Source organism: Euwallacea fornicatus, unplaced genomic scaffold, assembly GCF_040115645.1.
Source record: "Euwallacea fornicatus isolate EFF26 unplaced genomic scaffold, ASM4011564v1 scaffold_89, whole genome shotgun sequence".
Taxonomy (NCBI): domain Eukaryota; kingdom Metazoa; phylum Arthropoda; class Insecta; order Coleoptera; family Curculionidae; genus Euwallacea; species Euwallacea fornicatus.
In genome coordinates, this window is record NW_027096057.1 from 308,224 (window position 1) to 329,338 (window position 21,115).

At 41.5% G+C, this 21,115-nt stretch overlaps 1 protein-coding gene across 1 annotated transcript; it reads left to right on the forward strand.

The window, feature by feature from the left end:
* Nucleotides 1-18,867: 18,867 nt before the first annotated feature.
* On the forward strand, nucleotides 18,868-19,845 carry LOC136350059 (uncharacterized; the record flags this gene model as incomplete). Its single annotated transcript, XM_066301582.1, has 1 exon — nucleotides 18,868-19,845. A coding segment is annotated over exon 1 (978 nt), but the record flags the coding sequence as incomplete, so codon positions are not given.
* Between the last annotated feature and the right edge of the window lie 1,270 nt (nucleotides 19,846-21,115).

The following is a 21,115-nucleotide window of genomic DNA, read 5'->3' on the forward strand; positions in this document are numbered from 1 at the left end:
TAACATGACAAATAGGGCTTCATTGTATCTCGGTGAGTTTTCTAGAAAACGAGTAATAGATGTGCTCAAACACACATCTTTCGTGACTTTTCAAGCTTTGAACCTCCGTAACTTCGGCAAATGAGCTCCAACTACCTTCAAAATTTGACCACAGAATCACCTCAACGAACTCTTTAACACAACTAACAAGGGTTCATTGTATCGTGGTGAGTTTTCTAGAAAACGAGTAATTTATGTGCACAAACACAGATCTTTCGTGACTTTTCAAGCTTTGAACCTCCGTAACTTCGGCAAATGAGCTCCAAATACCTTCAAAATTTTCCCACAGAATCACCTCGACGAACTCTTTAACACAACTAACAAGGGTTCATTGTATCGTGGTGAGTTTTCTAGAAAACGAGTAATTTTCATGCACAAACACACTTCTTTCGTGACTTTTCAAGCTTTGAACCTCCGTAACTTCGGCAAATGAGCTCCAACTACCTTCAAAATTTGACCACAGAATCACCTCGACGAACTCTTTAACACAACTAACAAGGGTTCATTGTATCGTGGTGAGTTTTCTAGAAAACGAGTAATTTATGTGCACAAACACACTTCTTTCGTGACTTTTCAAGATTTGAATCTCCGTAACTTCGGCAAATGAGCTCCAACTACCTTCAAAATTTGACCACAGAATCACCTCGACAAGCACTTGAACACGACTAATAAGGCTTCATTGTATCTCGGTGAGTTTTCTAGAAAACGAGTAATTTATGTACTCAAACACACATCTTTCGTGACTTTTCAAGCTTTGAACCTCCGTAACTTCGGCAAATGAGCTCCAACTACCTTCAAAATTTGACCACAGAATCACCTCGACGAGCACTTTAACACGACTAATAAGGCTTCATTGTATCTCGGTGAGTTTGCTAGAAAACGAGCAATCTATGTACTCAAACACACATCTTTCGTGAGTTTTCAAACTTTGAACCTCCGTAACTTCGGCAAATGAGCTCCAAATACCTTCAAAATTTGACCACAGAATCACCTCGACGAGCACTTTAACACGACTAATAAGGCTTCATTGTATCTTGGTGAGTTTTCTAGAAAACGAGTAATTTTCGTGCACAAACACACTTCTTTAGTGACTTTTCAAGTTTTGAACCTCCGTCACTTCGGCAAATGAGTTCCAAATAGCTTCAAAATTTGACCACAGAATCACCTCGACGAGCTCTTTAACACAACTAACAAGGCTTCATTGTATCTTGGTGAGATTTCTAGAAAACGAGTAATTTATGTGCACAAACACACATCTTTCGTGACTTTTCAACCTTTGAACCTCCGTAACTTCGGCAAATGATCTCCAACTACCTTCAAAATTTGACCACAGAATCACCTCGACGAGCACTTTAACACAACTAGCAAGGCTTCATTGTATCTTGGTGAGATTTCTAGGAAACGAGTAATTTATGTACTCAAACACACATCTTTCGTGACTTTTCAAGCTTTGAACCTCCGTAACTTCGGCAAATGAGCTCCAACTACCTTCAAAATTTGACCACAGAATCACCTCGACGAGCACTTTAACACGACTAATAAGGCTTCATTGTATCTCGGTGAGTTATCTAGAAAACGAGTAATTTATGTGCTCAAACACACATCTTTCGTGACTTTTCAAGCTTTGAACCTCCGTAACTTCGGCAAATGAGCTCCAACTACCTTCCAAATTTGACCACAGAATCACCTCGACGAGCACTTTAACACGACTAATAAGGCTTCATTGTATCTCGGTGAGTTATCTAGAAAACGAGTAATTTATGTGCTCAAACACACATCTTTCGTGACTTTTCAAGCTTTGAACCTCCGTAACTTCGGCAAATGAGCTCCACATACCTTCAAAATTTGACCACAGAATCACCTCGACGAGCTCTTTAACATGACAAATAAGGCTTCATTGTATCGTGGTGAGTTTTCTAGAAAACGAGTAATTTATGTGCACAAACACACATCTTTCGTGACTTTTCAACCTTTGAACCTCCGTAACTTCGGCAAATGATCTCCAACTACCTTCAAAATTTGACCACAGAATCACCTCGACGAGCACTTTAACACGATTAATAAGGCTTCATTGTATCTTGGTGAGATTTCTAGGAAACGAGTAATTTATGTACTCAAACACACATCTTTCGTGACTTTTCAAGCTTTGAACCTCCGTAACTTCGGCAAATGAGCTCCAACTACCTTCAAAATTTGACCACAGAATCACCTCGACAAGCACTTGAACACGACTAATAAGGCTTCATTGTATCTCGGTGAGTTTTCTAGAAAACGAGTAATTTATGTGCACAAACACACATCTTTCGTGACTTTTCAAGCTTTGAACCTCAGTAACTTCGGCAAATGAGCTCCAACTACCTTCAAAATTTGACCACAGAATCACCTCGACGAACTCTTTAACACAACTAACAAGGGTTCATCGTATCGTGGTGAGTTTTCTAGAAAACGAGTAATTTATGTGCACAAACACACTTCTTTCGTGACTTTTCAAGCTTTGAACCTCCGTAACTTCGGCAAATGAGCTCCAACTACCTTCAAAATTTGACCACAGAATCACCTCGACGAACTCTTTAACACAACTAACAAGGGTTCATTGTATCGTGGTGAGTTTTCTAGAAAACGAGTAATTTATGTGCACAAACACAGATCTTTCGTGACTTTTCAAGCTTTGAACCTCCGTAACTTCGGCAAATGAGCTCCAAATACCTTCAAAATTTTCCCACAGAATCACCTCGACGAACTCTTTAACACAACTAACAAGGGTTCATTGTATCGTGGTGAGTTTTCTAGAAAACGAGTAATTTTCATGCACAAACACACTTCTTTCGTGACTTTTCAAGCTTTGAACCTCCGTAACTTTGGCAAATGAGCTCCAACTACCTTCAAAATTTGACCACAGAATCATCTCGACGAGCTCTTTAACATGACATATAAGGCTTCATTGTATCTCGGTGAGTTTTCTAGAAAACGAGTAATAGATGTGCTCAAACACACATCTTTCGTGACTTTTCAAGCTTTGAACCTCCGTAACTTCGGCAAATGAGCTCCAACTACCTTCAAAATTTGACCACAGAATCACCTCGACAAGCACTTGAACACGACTAATAAGGCTTCATTGTATCTCGGTGAGTTTTCTAGAAAACGAGTAATTTATGTACTCAAACACACATCTTTCGTGACTTTTCAAGCTTTGAACCTCCGTAACTTCGGCAAATGAGCTCCAACTACCTTCAAAATTTGACCACAGAATCACCTCGACGAACTCTTTAACACAACTAACAAGGGTTCATTGTATCGTGGTGAGTTTTCTAGAAAACGAGTAATTTATGTGCACAAACACACTTCTTTCGTGACTTTTCAAGCTTTGAATCTCCGTAACTTCGGCAAATGAGCTCCAAATACCTTCAAAATTTTCCCACAGAATCACCTCGACGAACTCTTTAACACAACTAACAAGGGTTCATTGTATCGTGGTGAGTTTTCTAGAAAACGAGTAATTTATGTGCACAAACACACTTCTTTCGTGACTTTTCAAGCTTTGAATCTCCGTAACTTCGGCAAATGAGCTCCAACTACCTTCAAAATTTGACCACAGAATCACCTCGACGAGCACTTTAACACGACTAATAAGGCTTCATTGTATCTTGGTGAGATTTCTAGAAAACGAGTAATTTATGTTCACAAACACACATCTTTCGTGACTTTTCAACCTTTGAACCTCCGTAACTTCGGCAAATGATCTCCAACTACCTTCAAAATTTGACCACAGAATCACCTCGACGAGCACTTTAACACAACTAGCAAGGCTTCATTGTATCTTGGTGAGATTTCTAGGAAACGAGTAATTTATGTACTCAAACACACATCTTTCGTGACTTTTCAAGCTTTGAACCTCCGTAACTTCGGCAAATGAGCTCCAACTACCTTCAAAATTTGACCACAGAATCACCTCGACGAGCACTTTAACACGACTAATAAGGCTTCATTGTATCTCGGTGAGTTATCTAGAAAACGAGTAATTTATGTGCTCAAACACACATCTTTCGTGACTTTTCAAGCTTTGAACCTCCGTAACTTCGGCAAATGAGCTCCAACTACCTTCAAAATTTGACCACAGAATCACCTCGACGAGCACTTTAACACGACTAATAAGGCTTCATTGTATCTCGGTGTGTTATCTAGATAACGAGTAATTTATGTGCTCAAACACACATCTTTCGTGACTTTTCAAGCTTTGAACCTCCGTAACTTCGGTAAATGAGCTCCACATACCTTCAAAATTTGACCACAGAATCACCTCGACGAGCTCTTTAACATGACAAATAAGGCTTCATTGTATCTTGGTGAGATTTCTAGAAAACGAGTAATTTATGTGCACAAACACACATCTTTCGTGACTTTTCAACCTTTGAACCTCCGTAACTTCGGCAAATGATCTCCAACTACCTTCAAAATTTGACCACAGAATCACCTCGACGAGCACTTTAACACAACTAGCAAGGCTTCATTGTATCTTGGTGAGATTTCTAGGAAACGAGTAATTTATATACTCAAACAAACATCTTTCGTGACTTTTCAAGCTTTGAACCTCCGTAACTTCGGCAAATGAGCTCCAACTACCTTCAAAATTTGACCACAGAATCACCTCGACGAACTCTTTAACTCAACTAACAAGGGTTCATTGTATCGTGGTGAGTTTTCTAGAAAACGAGTAATTTATGTGCACAAACACACTTCTTTCGTGACTTTTCAAGCTTTGAATCTCCGTAACTTCGGCAAATGAGCTCCAAATACCTTCAAAATTTGACCACAAACTCACCTCGACGAGCACTTTAACACGACTTATAAGGCTTCATTGTATCTCGGTGAGTTTTCTAGCAAACGAGTAATAGATGTGCTCAAACACACTTCTTTCGTGACTTTTCAAGCTTTGAACCTCCGTAACTTCGGCAAATGAGCTCCAACTACCTTCAAAATTTGACCACAGAATCACCTCGACGAGCTATTTAACATGACAAATAAGGCTTCATTGTATCTCGGTGAGTTTTCTAGAAAACGAGTAATTTATGTGCACAAACACAGATATTTCGTGACTTTTCAAGCTTTGAACCTCCGTAACTTCGGCAAATGAGCTCCAAATACCTTCAAAATTTTCCCACAGAATCACCTCGACGAACTCTTTAACACAACTAACAAGGGTTCATTGTATCTTGGTGAGATTTCTAGAAAACGAGTAATTTATGTACTCCAACACACATCTTTCGTGACTTTTTAAGATTTGAACCTCCGTAACTTCGGCAAATGAGCTCCAACTACCTTCAAAATTTGACCACAAACTCACCTCGACGAGCACTTTAACACGACTTATAAGGCTTCATTGTATCTCGGTGAGTTTTCTAGCAAACGAGTAATAGATGTGCTCAAACACACTTCTTTCGTGACTTTTCAAGCTTTGAACCTCCGTAACTTCGGCAAATGAGCTCCAACTACCTTCAAAATTTGACCACAGAATCACCTCGACGAGCTATTTAACATGACAAATAAGGCTTCATTGTATCTCGGTGAGTTTTATAGAAAACGAGTAATTTATGTGCACAAACACAGATCTTTCGTGACTTTTCAAGCTTTGAACCTCCGTAACTTCGGCAAATGAGCTCCAAATACCTTCAAAATTTTCCCACAGAATCACTTCGACGAACTCTTTAACACAACTAACAAGGGTTCATTGTATCGTGGTGAGTTTTCTAGAAAACGAGTAATTTTCATGCACAAACACACTTCTTTCGTGACTTTTCAAGCTTTGAAACTCCGTAACTTCGGCAAATGATCTCCAACTACCTTCAAAATTTGACCACAGAATCACCTCGACAAGCACTTGAACACGACTAATAAGGCTTCATTGTATCTCGGTGAGTTTTCTAGAAAACGAGTAATAGATGTGCTCAAACACACATCTTTCGTGACTTTTCAAGCTTTGAACCTCCGTAACTTCGGCAAATGAGCTCCAACTACCTTCAAAATTTGACCACAGAATCACCTCGACGAGCTCTTTACCATGACAAATAAGGCTTCATTGTATCTTGGTGAGGTTTCTAGGAAACGAGTAATTGATGTGCTCAAACACACATCTTTCGTGATTTTTCAAGCTTTGAATCTCCGTAACTTCGGCAAATGAGCTCCAACTACCTTCAAAATTTGACCACAGAACCACCTCGACGAGCACTTTAACATGACAAATAAGGCTTCATTGTATCGTGGTGAGTTTTCTAGAAAACGAGTAATTGATGTGCTCAAACACACATCTTTCGTGACTTTTCAAGCTTTGAATCTCCGTAACTTCGGCAAATGAGCTCCAAATACCTTCAAAATTTGACCACAGAATCACCTCGACGAGCAGTTTAACACGACTAATAAGGCTTTATTGTATCTTGGTGAGTTTTCTAGAAAACGAGTAATTTTCGTGCACAAACACACTTCTTTCGTGACTTTTCAAGCTTTGAACCTCCGTAACTTCGGCAAATGAGCTCCAACTACCTTCAAAATTTGACCACAGAATCACCTCGACGAACTCTTTAACACAACTAACAAAGGTTCATTGTATCGTAGTGAGTTTTCTAGAAAACGAGTAATTTATGTGCACAAACACACTTCTTTCGTGACTTTTCAAGATTTGAACCTCCGTAACTTCGGCAAATGATGTCCAACTACCTTCAAAATTTGACCACAGAATCACCTCGACGAGCACTTTAACACAACTAATAAGGCTTCATTGTATCTCGGTGAGTTTTCTAGAAAACGAGTAATTTATGTGCTCAAACACACATCTTTCGTGACTTTTCAAGCTTTGAACCTCCGTAACTTCGGCAAATGATCTCCAACTACCTTCAAAATTTGACCACAGAATCACCTCGACGAGCACTTTAACACAACTAATAAGGCTTCATTGTATCTCGGTGAGTTTTCTAGAAAACGAGTAATTTATGTGCTCAAACACACATCTTTCGTGATTTTTCAAGCTTTGAATCTCCGTAACTTCGGCAAATGAGCTCCAACTACCTTCAAAATTTGACCACAGAACCACCTCGACGAGCACTTTAACATGACAAATAAGGCTTCATTGTATCTCGGTGAGTTTTCTAGAAAACGAGTAATGTATGTGCTCAAACACACATCTTTCGTGACTTTTCAAGCTTTGAACCTCCGTAACTTCGGCAAATGAGCTCCAACTACCTTCAAAATTTGACCACAGAATCACCTCGACGAGCTCTTTACCATGACAAATAAGGCTTCATTGTATCTTGGTGAGGTTTCTAGGAAACGAGTAATTGATGTGCTCAAACACACATCTTTCGTGATTTTTCAAGCTTTGAATCTCCGTAACTTCGGCAAATGAGCTCCAACTACCTTCAAAATTTGACCACAGAACCACCTCGACGAGCACTTTAACATGACAAATAAGGCTTCATTGTATCGTGGTGAGTTTTCTAGAAAACGAGTAATTGATGTGCTCAAACACACATCTTTCGTGACTTTTCAAGCTTTGAATCTCCGTAACTTCGGCAAATGAGCTCCAAATACCTTCAAAATTTGACCACAGAATCACCTCGACGAGCAGTTTAACACGACTAATAAGGCTTTATTGTATCTTGGTGAGTTTTCTAGAAAACGAGTAATTTTCGTGCACAAACACACTTCTTTCGTGACTTTTCAAGCTTTGAACCTACGTAACTTCGGCAAATGATCTCCAAATACCTTCAAAATTTGACCACAGAATCACCTCGACGAGCTCTTTAACATGACAAATAAGGCTTCATTGTATCTTGGTGAGTTTTCTAGAAAACGAGTAATTTTCATGCACAAACACACTTCTTTCGTGACTTTTCAAGATTTGAACCTCCGTAACTTCGGCAAATGAGCTCCAACTACCTTCACAATTTGACCACAGAATCACCTCGACGAACTCTTTAACACAACTAACAAAGGTTCATTGTATCGTGGTGAGTTTTCTAGAAAACGAGTAATTTATGTGCACAAACACACTTCTTTCGTGACTTTTCAAGCTTTGAACCTCCGTAACTTCGGCAAATGATCTCCAACTACCTTCAAAATTTGACCACAGAATCACCTCGACGAGCACTTTAACACAACTAATAAGGCTTCATTGTATCTCGGTGAGTTTTCTAGAAAACGAGTAATTTATGTGCTCAAACACACATCTTTCGTGACTTTTCAAGCTTTGAACCTCCGTAACTTCGGCAAATGATCTCCAACTACCTTCAAAATTTGACCACAGAATCACCTCGACGAGCACTTTAACACAACTAATAAGGCTTCATTGTATCTCGGTGAGTTTTCTAGAAAACGAGTAATTTATGTGCTCAAACACACATCTTTCGTGACTTTTCAAGCTTTGAACCTCCGTAACTTCGGCAAATGATCTCCAACTACCTTCAAAATTTGACCACAGAATCACCTCGACGAGCACTTTAACACAACTAATAAGGCTTCATTGTATCTCGGTGAGTTTTCTAGAAAACGAGTAATTTATGTGCTCAAACACACATCTTTCGTGACTTTTCAAGCTTTGAACCTCCGTAACTTCGGCAAATGATCTCCAACTACCTTCAAAATTTGACCACAGAATCACCTCGACGAGCACTTTAACACAACTAATAAGGCTTCATTGTATCTCGGTGAGTTTTCTAGAAAACGAGTAATTTATGTGCTCAAACACACATCTTTCGTGACTTTTCAAGCTTTGAACCTCCGTAACTTCGGCAAATGATCTCCAACTACCTTCAAAATTTGACCACAGAATCACCTCGACGAGCAGTTTAACACGACTAATAAGGCTTCATTGTATCTCGGTGAGTTTTATAGAAAACGAGTAATTTATGTACTCAAACACACATCTTTCGTGACTTTTCAAGCTTTGAACCTCCGTAACTTCGGCAAATGAGCTCCAACTACCTTCAAAATTTGACCACAGAATCACCTCGACGAGCTCTTTAACATGACAAATAAGGCTTCATTGTATCTCGGTGAGTTTTCTAGAAAACGAGTAATTTATGTGCACAAACACAGATCTTTCGTGACTTTTCAAGCTTTGAACCTCCGTAACTTCGGCAAATGAGCTCCAAATACCTTCAAAATTTTCCCACAGAATCACCTCGACGAACTCTTTAACACAACTAACAATGCTTCATTGTATCTTGGTGAGATTTCTAGAAAACGAGTAATTTATGTGCTCAAACACACATCTTTCGTGACTTTTCAAGCTTCGAAACTCCGTAACTTCGGCAAATGAGCTCCAACTACCTTCAAAATTTGACCACAGAATCACCTCGACGAACTCTTTAACACAACTAACAAGGGTTCATTGTATCGTGGTGAGTTTTCTAGAAAACGAGTAATTTATGTGCACAAACACACTTCTTTCGTGACTTTTCAAGATTTGAACCTCCGTAACTTCGGCAAATGAGCTCCAACTACCTTCACAATTTGACCACAGAATCACCTCGACGAACTCTTTAACACAACTAACAAAGGTTCATTGTATCGTGGTGAGTTTTCTAGAAAACGAGTAATTTATGTGCACAAACACACTTCTTTCGTGACTTTTCAAGCTTTGAACCTCCGTAACTTCGGCAAATGATCTCCAACTACCTTCAAAATTTTCCCACAGAATCACCTCGACGAACTCTTTAACACAACTAACAAGGCTTCATTGTATCTTGGTGAGTTTTCTAGAAAACGAGTAATTTATGTGCTCAAACACACATCTTTCGTGACTTTTCAAGCTTTGAATCTCCGTAACTTCGGCAAATGAACTCCAAATACCTTCAAAATTTGACCACAGAATCACCTCGACGAGCTCTTTACCATGACAAATAAGGCTTCATTGTATCTTGGTGAGTTTTCTAGAAAACGAGTAATTTTCATGCACAAACACACTTCTTTCGTGACTTTTCAAGATTTGAACCTCCGTAACTTCGGCAAATGAGCTCCAACTACCTTCACAATTTGACCACAGAATCACCTCGACGAACTCTTTAACACAACTAACAAAGGTTCATTGTATCGTGGTGAGTTTTCTAGAAAACGAGTAATTTATGTGCACAAACACACTTCTTTCGTGACTTTTCAAGCTTTGAACCTCCGTAACTTCGGCAAATGATCTCCAACTACCTTCAAAATTTGACCACAGAATCACCTCGACGAGCACTTTAACACAACTAATAAGGCTTCATTGTATCTCGGTGAGTTTTCTAGAAAACGAGTAATTTATGTGCTCAAACACACATCTTTCGTGACTTTTCAAGCTTTGAACCTCCGTAACTTCGGCAAATGATCTCCAACTACCTTCAAAATTTGACCACAGAATCACCTCGACGAGCACTTTAACACAACTAATAAGGCTTCATTGTATCTCGGTGAGTTTTCTAGAAAACGAGTAATTTATGTGCTCAAACACACATCTTTCGTGACTTTTCAAGCTTTGAACCTCCGTAACTTCGGCAAATGATCTCCAACTACCTTCAAAATTTGACCACAGAATCACCTCGACAAGCACTTTAACATGACAAATAAGGCTTCATTGTATCTCGGTGAGTTTTCTAGAAAACGAGTAATAGATGTGCTCAAACACACATCTTTCGTGACTTTTCAAGCTTTGAACCTCCGTAACTTCGGCAAATGAGCTCCAAATACCTTCAAAATTTTCCCACAGAATCACCTCGACGAACTCTTTAACACAACTAACAAGGCTTCATTGTATCTTGGTGAGATTTCTAGAAAACGAGTAATTTATGTGCTCAAACACACATCTTTCGTGACTTTTCAAGCTTTGAATCTCCGTAACTTCGGCAAATGAGCTCTAAATACCTTCAAAATTTGACCACAGAATCACCTCGACGAGCTCTTTAACATGACAACTAAGGCTTCATTGTATCTTGGTGAGGTTTCTAGGAAACGAGTAATTGATGTGCTCAAACACACATCTTTCGTGATTTTTCAAGCTTTGAACCTCCGTAACTTCGGCAAATGATCTCCAACTACCTTCAAAATTTGACCACAGAATCACCTCGACGAGCACTTTAACACAACTAATAAGGCTTCATTGTATCTTGGTGAGGTTTCTAGGAAACGAGTAATTGATGTGCTCAAACACACATCTTTCGTGATTTTTCAAGCTTTGAATCTCCGTATCTTCGGCAAATGAGCTCCAACTACCTTCAAAATTTGACCACAGAACCACCTCGACGAGCACTTTAACATGACAAATAAGGCTTCATTGTATCTCGGTGAGTTTTCTAGAAAACGAGTAATAGATGTGCTCAAACACACATCTTTCGTGACTTTTCAAGCTTTGAACCTCCGTAACTTCGGCAAATGAGCTCCAACTACCTTCAAAATTTGACGACAGAATCACCTCGACGAGCTCTTTACCATGACAAATAAGGCTTCATTGTATCTTGGTGAGGTTTCTAGAAAACGAGTAATTTTCATGCACAAACACACTTCTTTCGTGACTTTTCAAGCTTTGAACCTCCGTAACTTCGGCAAATGAGCTCCAACTACCTTCAAAATTTGACCACAGAATCACCTCGACGAACTCTTTAACACAACTAACAAAGGTTCATTGTATCGTAGTGAGTTTTCTAGAAAACGAGTAATTTATGTGCACAAACACACTTCTTTCGTGACTTTTCAAGATTTGAACCTCCGTAACTTCGGCAAATGATCTCCAACTACCTTCAAAATTTGACCACAGAATCACCTCGACGAGCACTTTAACACAACTAATAAGGCTTCATTGTATCTCGGTGAGTTTTCTAGAAAACGAGTAATTTATGTGCTCAAACACACATCTTTCGTGACTTTTCAAGCTTTGAACCTCCGTAACTTCGGCAAATGATCTCCAACTACCTTCAAAATTTGACCACAGAATCACCTCGACGAGCACTTTAACACAACTAATAAGGCTTCATTGTATCTCGGTGAGTTTTCTAGAAAACGAGTAATTTATGTGCTCAAACACACATCTTTCGTGACTTTTCAAGCTTTGAACCTCCGTAACTTCGGCAAATGATCTCCAACTTCCTTCAAAATTTGACCACAGAATCACCTCGACGAGCACTTTAACACAACTAATAAGGCTTCATTGTATCTCGGTGAGTTTTCTAGAAAACGAGTAATGTATGTGCTCAAACACACATCTTTCGTTACTTTTCAAGCTTTGAACCTCCGTAACTTCGGCAAATGAGCTCCAACTACCTTCAAAATTTGACCACAGAATCACCTCGACGAGCTATTTAACATGACAAATAAGGCTTCATTGTATCTCGGTGAGTTTTCTAGAAAACGAGTAATTTATGTGCTCAAACACACATCTTTCGTGACTTTTCAAGCTTTGAATCTCCGTAACTTCGGCAAATGAACTCCAAATACCTTCAAAATTTGACCACAGAATCACCTCGACGAGCTCTTTACCATGACAAATAAGGCTTCATTGTATCTTGGTGAGTTTTCTAGAAAACGAGTAATTTTCATGCACAAACACACTTCTTTCGTGACTTTTCAAGATTTGAACCTCCGTAACTTCGGCAAATGAGCTCCAACTACCTTCACAATTTGACCACAGAATCACCTCGACGAACTCTTTAACACAACTAACAAAGGTTCATTGTATCGTGGTGAGTTTTCTAGAAAACGAGTAATTTATGTGCACAAACACACTTCTTTCGTGACTTTTCAAGCTTTGAACCTCCGTAACTTCGGCAAATGATCTCCAACTACTTTCAAAATTTGACCACAGAATCACCTCGACGAGCACTTTAACACAACTAATAAGGCTTCATTGTATCTCGGTGAGTTTTCTAGAAAACGAGTAATTTATGTGCTCAAACACACATCTTTCGTGACTTTTCAAGCTTTGAACCTCCGTAACTTCGGCAAATGATCTCCAACTACCTTCAAAATTTGACCACAGAATCACCTCGACGAGCACTTTAACACAACTAATAAGGCTTCATTGTATCTCGGTGAGTTTTCTAGAAAACGAGTAATTTATGTGCTCAAACACACATCTTTCGTGACTTTTCAAGCTTTGAACCTCCGTAACTTCGGCAAATGATCTCCAACTACCTTCAAAATTTGACCACAGAATCACCTCGACGAGCAGTTTAACACGACTAATAAGGCTTCATTGTATCTCGGTGAGTTTTATAGAAAACGAGTAATTTATGTACTCAAACACACATCTTTCGTGACTTTTCAAGCTTTGAACCTCCGTAACTTCTGCAAATGAGCTCCAACTACCTTCAAAATTTGACCACAGAATCACCTCGACGAGCTCTTTAACATGACAAATAAGGCTTCATTGTATCTCGGTGAGTTTTCTAGAAAACGAGTAATTTATGTGCACAAACACAGATCTTTCGTGACTTTTCAAGCTTTGAACCTCCGTAACTTCGGCAAATGAGCTCCAAATACCTTCAAAATTTTCCCACAGAATCACCTCGACGAACTCTTTAACACAACTAACAAGGCTTCATTGTATCTTGGTGAGATTTCTAGAAAACGAGTAATTTATGTGCTCAAACACACATCTTTCGTGACTTTTCAAGCTTCGAAACTCCGTAACTTCGGCAAATGAGCTCCAAATACCTTCAAAATTTGACCACAGAATCACCTCGACGAGCTCTTTACCATGACAAATAAGGCTTCATTGTATCTTGGTGAGGTTTCTAGAAAACGAGTAATTTTCATGCACAAACACACTTCTTTCGTGACTTTTCAAGCTTTGAACCTCCGTAACTTCGGCAAATGAGCTCCAACTACCTTCAAAATTTGACCACAGAACCACCTCGACGAGCTCTTTAACATGACAAATAAGGCTTCATTGTATCTCGGTGAGTTTTCTAGAAAACGAGTAATTTATGTGCTCAAACACACATCTTTCGTGACTTTTCAAGCTTTGAACCTCCGTAACTTCGGCAAATGATCTCCAACTACCTTCAAAATTTGACCACAGAATCACCTCGACGAGCACTTTAACACAACTAATTAGGCTTCATTGTATCTCGGTGAGTTTTCTAGAAAACGAGTAATGTATGTGCTCAAACACACATCTTTCGTGACTTTTCAAGCTTTGAACCTCCGTAACTTCGGCAAATGAGCTCCAACTACCTTCAAAATTTGACCACAGAATCACCTCGACGAGCTCTTTACCATGACAAATAAGGCTTCATTGTATCTTGGTGAGGTTTCTAGGAAACGAGTAATTGATGTGCTCAAACACACATCTTTCGTGATTTTTCAAGCTTTGAATCTCCGTAACTTCGGCAAATGAGCTCCAACTACCTTCAAAATTTGACCACAGAACCACCTCGACGAGCACTTTAACATGACAAATAAGGCTTCATTGTATCTCGGTGAGTTTTCTAGAAAACGAGTAATAGATGTGCTCAAACACACATCTTTCGTGACTTTTCAAGCTTTGAACCTCCGTAACTTCGGCAAATGAGCTCCAACTACCTTCAAAATTTGACGACAGAATCACCTCGACGAGCTCTTTACCATGACAAATAAGGCTTCATTGTATCTCGGTGAGTTTTCTAGAAAACGAGTAATAGATGTGCTCAAACACACATCTTTCGTGACTTTTCAAGCTTTGAACCTCAGTAACTTCGGCAAATGAGCTCCAACTACCTTCAAAATTTGACCACAGAATCACCTCGACGAGCTCTTTAACATGACAAATAAGGCTTCATTGTATCTCGGTGAGTTTTCTAGAAAACGAGTAATAGATGTGCTCAAACACACATCTTTCGTGACTTTTCAAGCTTTGAACCTCCGTAACTTCGGCAAATGAGCTCCAACTACCTTCAAAATTTGACCACAGAATCACCTCGACGAGCTCTTTACCATGACAAAGAAGGCTTCATTGTATCTTGGTGAGGTTTCTAGAAAACGAGTAATTTTCATGCACAAACACACTTCTTTCGTGACTTTTCAAGCTTTGAATCTGCGTAACTTCGGCAAATGTGCTTCAAATTGCTTAAAAATTAATCATAGAATCATCTCGTTGAGCTCTTCATCATGACTCATAAGGCTTCATTATATCTCGGTGAGTTTTCTAGAAAACGAGTAATGTATGTGCTCAAACACACATCTTTCGTGACTTTTCAAGCTTTGAACCTCCGTAACTTCGGCAAATGAGCTCCAACTACCTTCAAAATTTGACCACAGAATCACCTCGACGAGCACTTTAACACGACTAATAAGGCTTCATTGTATCTTGGTGAAATTTCTAGGAAACGAGTAATTGATGTGATCAAAAACACATCTTTCGTGACTTTTCAAGCTTTGAAACTCCGTAACTTCTGCAAATGAGCTCCAAATACCTTCAAAACTTGACCACAGAATCACCTCGACGAGCACTTTAACACGACTAATAAGGCTTCATTGTATCGTGGTGAGTTTTCTAGAAAACGAGTAATTTATGTGCACAAACACACATCTTTCGTGACTTTTCAAGCTTTGAACCTCCGTAACTTCGGCAAATGAGCTCCAACTACCTTCAAAATTTGACCACAGAATCACCTCGACGAGCTCTTTAACATGACAAATAAGGCTTCATTGTATCTCGGTGAGTTTTCTAGAAAACGAGTAATTTATGTGCACAAACACAGATCTTTCGTGACTTTTCAAGCTTTGAACCTCCGTAACTTCGGCAAATGAGCTCCAAATACCTTCAAAATTTTCCCACAGAATCACCTCGACGAACTCTTTAACACAACTAACAAGGCTTCATTGTATCTTGGTGAGATTTCTAGAAAACGAGTAATTTATGTGCTCAAACACACATCTTTCGTGACTTTTCAAGCTTCGAAACTCCGTAACTTCGGCAAATGAGCTCCAAATACCTTCAAAATTTGACCACAGAATCACCTCGACGAGCTCTTTAACATGACAAATAAGGCTTCATTGTATCTCGGTGAGTTTTCTAGAAAACGAGTAATTTATGTGCACAAACACAGATCTTTCGTGACTTTTCAAGCTTTGAACCTCCGTAACTTCGGCAAATGAGCTCCAACTACCTTCAAAATTTGACCACAGAATCACCTCGACGAGCACTTTAACACGACTAATAAGGTTTCATTATTAGTAGAAGGCGGACCACGGTCGAAGGCGGACGTGTGAAAGTGTGCTCCGATATAAATCGGTTTTAGTTTTCGCATCGTCGACGTAAAGCAGTGTTTTTCAACGCTAAGCCGAAGAAACAGCGGTTTTGGCAGTGCGAAAACTAATTTTTGCCCTGCACGCTGACGACGTGATTGATAAGATACTTCGGTGACTTTTTGCATGGACATTATTAGATCGGTGTCTTTCCGCGTGTCGTGTCTTCAACGTTACGTTAATTTACACCGTTAGCGTTATTTTTCTTTTTCTTTTTTTTTTTCAGCGATTAGAGGTGAGGTTGTGCGGAGTTAGGCCTTACTGGGGTGTGGTTAACATCGCTGAGGCACTCGGAGCCTCTGAAACCCCCGGCAACTCCATGGAGACCCAGGACTCTAAACTTGGGGTTCCTTCGGGAAAGAAAGGTGCTGTATCCAAAACAATTTTGAAGGAAAGGAGGGATGTAACTGGGAGAGTGACTCTGCCGCTCGTAAGGAAGGGAAGTGTTCCGGAGAGCTTGATGAGGAAAGAGGAGGTAGAAGGAGCTGAGATAGGATTCGCAAGGAGAGGTAAGTTGCAGAGGACTCCGCCCAAGGACAAAGGAGGGGAAACAGAAGAAAATGTGGTAAGTGGGCAAAACGTGGAACTGCATTGTCCGGTATTCTCCGTAGAAGAAGTGCCAAACAGTGCACCAAAAGGGAAGAGGAAGAGGATGGATGAATCCATTGTGGGAGGAGAGGAAGAAGGTCCCAGGGCTCTCTTGGAAGTAGCCAGGGAACAGGTAGGCGATATCGGTAGAATCCTGAAGGAGTCTTACCACCCCAAACAGGAACTAGTGGACGCTGTCTCTGTGCTGAAGAGCACGATTAGGAGCATGGTGCTGGAGGAAGAGGGGAAGGGACACGAGAACAGGAAACTCGAGGAGGAGAATAAAAGACTAAGGGACGAGGTCGCTCGGCTAAGGGCTGGCAAGCGGGAGGGAGTGTCTGTTGAATGCCAGACGGAAACTGAGGAGGAAAGAAAAACTGGTGAGGTTAAAATGAGGCTAACAACTTTAGCTAGGGAGGGAAAGATCCTGGAGGCCATCAAGGAGAGATGGGACGATGGGATCTTTGAAGCTACTGAGATAGCTCGTGGAGACCCTATCAGTGAGGGTTTTAGGATGGACCTCGCGGTCCTGGTAGGTAAGGGAGATAGCGCGCTGAAGGAACGATTTCTGCAGCTTCTCCCAGAGCTGAGGGAGCTCGAGGCTGAAGAAGGGAGGATGGCCAGCCTCGTGCAGACGTGCAACCTTAGGAAAGGAGGTAAGGTAGTTACGAAAACCAAGCACGTCTACTTTCAGGAGTTGGAGAGCACAGGGCCGGTAGGGGTTTTTGAAGCCCTCAAGGTCCTCGCGGGAACAATGCTGGAAGAGGGGAGAGACAGCGTGTCCATCCCATTGGTTCCGGGTGCCGACCCGTGGCAACTTCGGAAGGTCTGCGAACTAGCATGCTGGACCCTGAAAGAGAACATCAGGGTAAAGCTGTACTTACCTGGAGGGACATCCTCCGGGAGGGAGGCATTACAGGGACCTGGTCCTAAAAGATCAGAAGAAGAGGTAGTCTTCGTGGCTAAACAGGAGGGGGTAAGTTACAGCGACACCCTCCGTAAAGTCCGACAACTGGTTGCCAACAGCCAAACCAAAGTTGACATCGGGACAGTCAGGGAGACGAAAAAAGGTGAGGTGCTAATCACGCTCCCTAAAGGAGGCGAACAGGGAGAGGAGCTGAAAAACATCCTGGGAAAAGGAATGGGGGAAGGTAACGTAAGGTCGGGGGCGAATAGTAAAATTGTAGTGTTCCAGCTTACGGGACTGGATGGAATCACTACAGGGGAAGAAGCCACTAGTGCGGTGGCCACCGCGACCGGTCTGGACTACAATAAGCTCCGGCTCAAGGGGCTTAAGGCAAGCTATGGAAGCTGCCAAACCGCCACGTTCCTCGTTAGAGAGGGGGACGCCGAGAATCTTCGAGTAGTCTCCGATTTGAGAGTCGGCATTAATATGTGCCGGCTTAAGGAGAGGAAGGACTCGGGAAGATGCTACCGATGCTGGTAACTGGGACATCGGGACCAGGCAAGTAAAGGGGTAGATAGGACCCGACTGTGCGCCCGTTGTGGGAAGAAGGGGCACAGGGCGAAGGATTGTAAAGATCCTCGCTACTGCCCCCTCTGTAAAGCAGAGGGCCACAGCGCGGGCGGACCCAACTGCAAGGGGCCAGTAAAGGCATTTGCAGGCGGTAGGGGTACTGACCCGGAAAAAACAACTGAGCCGCAACCAGGGACGTCCAAAAATAAGGACGAGATTGGGAAGGCTACCGAGGAGAGGAGCACGAAACAAATCTAGTAAGTAGATTAAATAGTATAATCGGTATGCGTGTTTTAGGTGCGGGAGTGAATGTGGAGAGTGTAAATGGCACGATGGCGGTATTTAAGGAACTCAGATGTCTACAGATGAATCTGGACAGAAGGCGGGTTGCTACCGACTTGCTGTACCAGACGATCAGAGAATAGGACATTGATGTCGTTCTGGGGCAGGAGCCTAACCAAGCCCTGAAGAATGTCATCAGGGATAATGACGATGGAGCGTTCATTTGGCTTAAAAGCGGGATGAGAGCGAAGTCGATCCACAGGGACCGGGGGTTCGTGGCGGTGGAACTGGGCCGATTTACGCTGGTCTCGGTATACTTCTCGCCGAATAAGACCACAGGTGAGTTCGAGGCCATGATTAATCGGTTAGATAATTTTGTAGGAGGCATGGACGGCAGGAGAGTCCTCATAGCTGGGGACTTCAATGCGAAATGCCAGATATTTGGTTCTGGCGTCAGGAATGCCTACGGGAGAGTCTTGGAGGAGTTCGTTGAAGCGAGAGAGCTCACCCCGCACAACAACGGGGGAGAGTGGACGTTCGGCAACAAGAATGGAAGATCTGTCATAGACGTAACTATGAGTGGCGCTATCGTAGCGCGCATGGTGAGTCAATGGCAGGTCGAGCGGGACGTGCTGAGTGGAAGTGGACACAGGTACATAACCTACAGAATTCTAGGGAATGGAACCGAAACTCTAGGAGTGAAAGATGAGAGAAATAAGAAAGGATGGATTGTGACCGAGAAAGGAATTGGTAAGTTGAATAAATACGTTAACGAGCGTGTTTTAGGGAGGGGCGGAACCGAACCTGACCAAATAGTCGAGGAAATTGGGGAAGCCTGCGACCAGTGCCTACTCAAGAAGAGTGCAAAAACAGGGGGCAAAAAGGCGGTCTACTGGTGGAACGAAACAGTAGGTACGCACAGGAAGGAATGTTTGCAGGCCAGACGAAGGATGACGAGGATAAAGGGAGCCAGAGAAACGAACGAGGAGAGAAGTGCAGCAGAAGACGAATATGGAAGAGCCAAGAAGATCCTCAAGGATTCCATTCGGAATGCCAAGAGGAACGCATGGAAGAAGCTGTGCGATGACTTGGAGACGAACGTCTGGGGTCTCGGCTACAGGATTGTGGCAGAGAAGCTCGGGCGCCTGAAACCGAGCCACTTGGCGGAGACCGACATGCTAAAGCGCGTGGACGAACTCTTCCCGAGAAAACACAAAGTAAGATGGGACAAAATTGTTGTAGGTGCCGAGGACGTGGAACGAACCTCGCCGATTTCACGGAATTGACGATTTTAAAACTCAGGATTGATCGAAATGAAGGAAATAGCCCTAAATCGTGCGATTTACACGATTTGGACAAAAACTGACTGTTCTAGGACAGCCGAATTGACGATTTGGCGTTTAAGGCCCCATTACGCTTATTTTGCTAAAAGAAAACGATTTGAACAAAATTGCTCGTGGCGTTGTTGAAATAACGTCAAAGCATGGTTAAAGGTCAATTTCCGACGGAACTGGCCGATTTCACGGAATTGACGATTTTGAATCCCAGGATTGATAGAAATAGCCCTAAATCGTGCGATTTACAGGATTTGGACAAAAACTGACTGTTCTAGTACAGCCGAATTGGCGTTTTGTCGTTTATGGCCCCATTAGGCTAATTTTGCTAAAAGGAGACGATTTGAACAAAATTGCTCGTACCGTTGTTGAAATAACGTCAAAACATGGTTAACGGTCAATTTCCGACGAAACTCGCCGATTTCACGGAATTGACGATTTTAAAACTCAGGATTGATCGAAATGAAGGAAATAGCCCTAAATCGTGCGATTTACACGATTTGGACAAAAACTGACTGTTCTAGGACAGCCGAATTGGCGATTTGTCGTCTATGGCCCCATTAGGCTTATTTTGCGAAAAGGAGACGATTTGAACAAACTTGCTCGTGGCGTTGAAATAACGTCAAAACATGGTTAACGGTCAATTTCCGACGAAACTCGCCGATTTCACGGAATTGACGATTTCTAAGCTCAGGATTGATCGAAATGATGCAAATAGCCCTAAATCGTTTGATTTACAGGATTTGGACAAAAACTGACTGTTCTAGGACAGCCGAATTGGTGTTTTGTCGTTTATGGCCCCATTAGGCTTATTTTGCTAAAAGGAGACGATTTGAACAAAATTACTCGTAGCGTTGTTGAAATAACGTCAAAACATGGTTAAAGGTCACTTTCCGACGAAAATCGCCGATTTCACGGAATTGGCGATTTTGAAACTCAGGATTGATCGAAATGATGGAAATAGCCCTAAATCGTGCGATTTACACGATTTGGACAAAAACTGACTGTTCTAGGACAGCCGAATTGGCGATTTGTCGTTTATGGCCCCATTAGGCTTGTTTTGCTAAAAGGAGACGATTTGAACAAAATTGCTCGTAGCGTTGTTGAAATAACGTCAAAGCATGGTTAAAGGTCAATTTCCGACGAAAGTCGC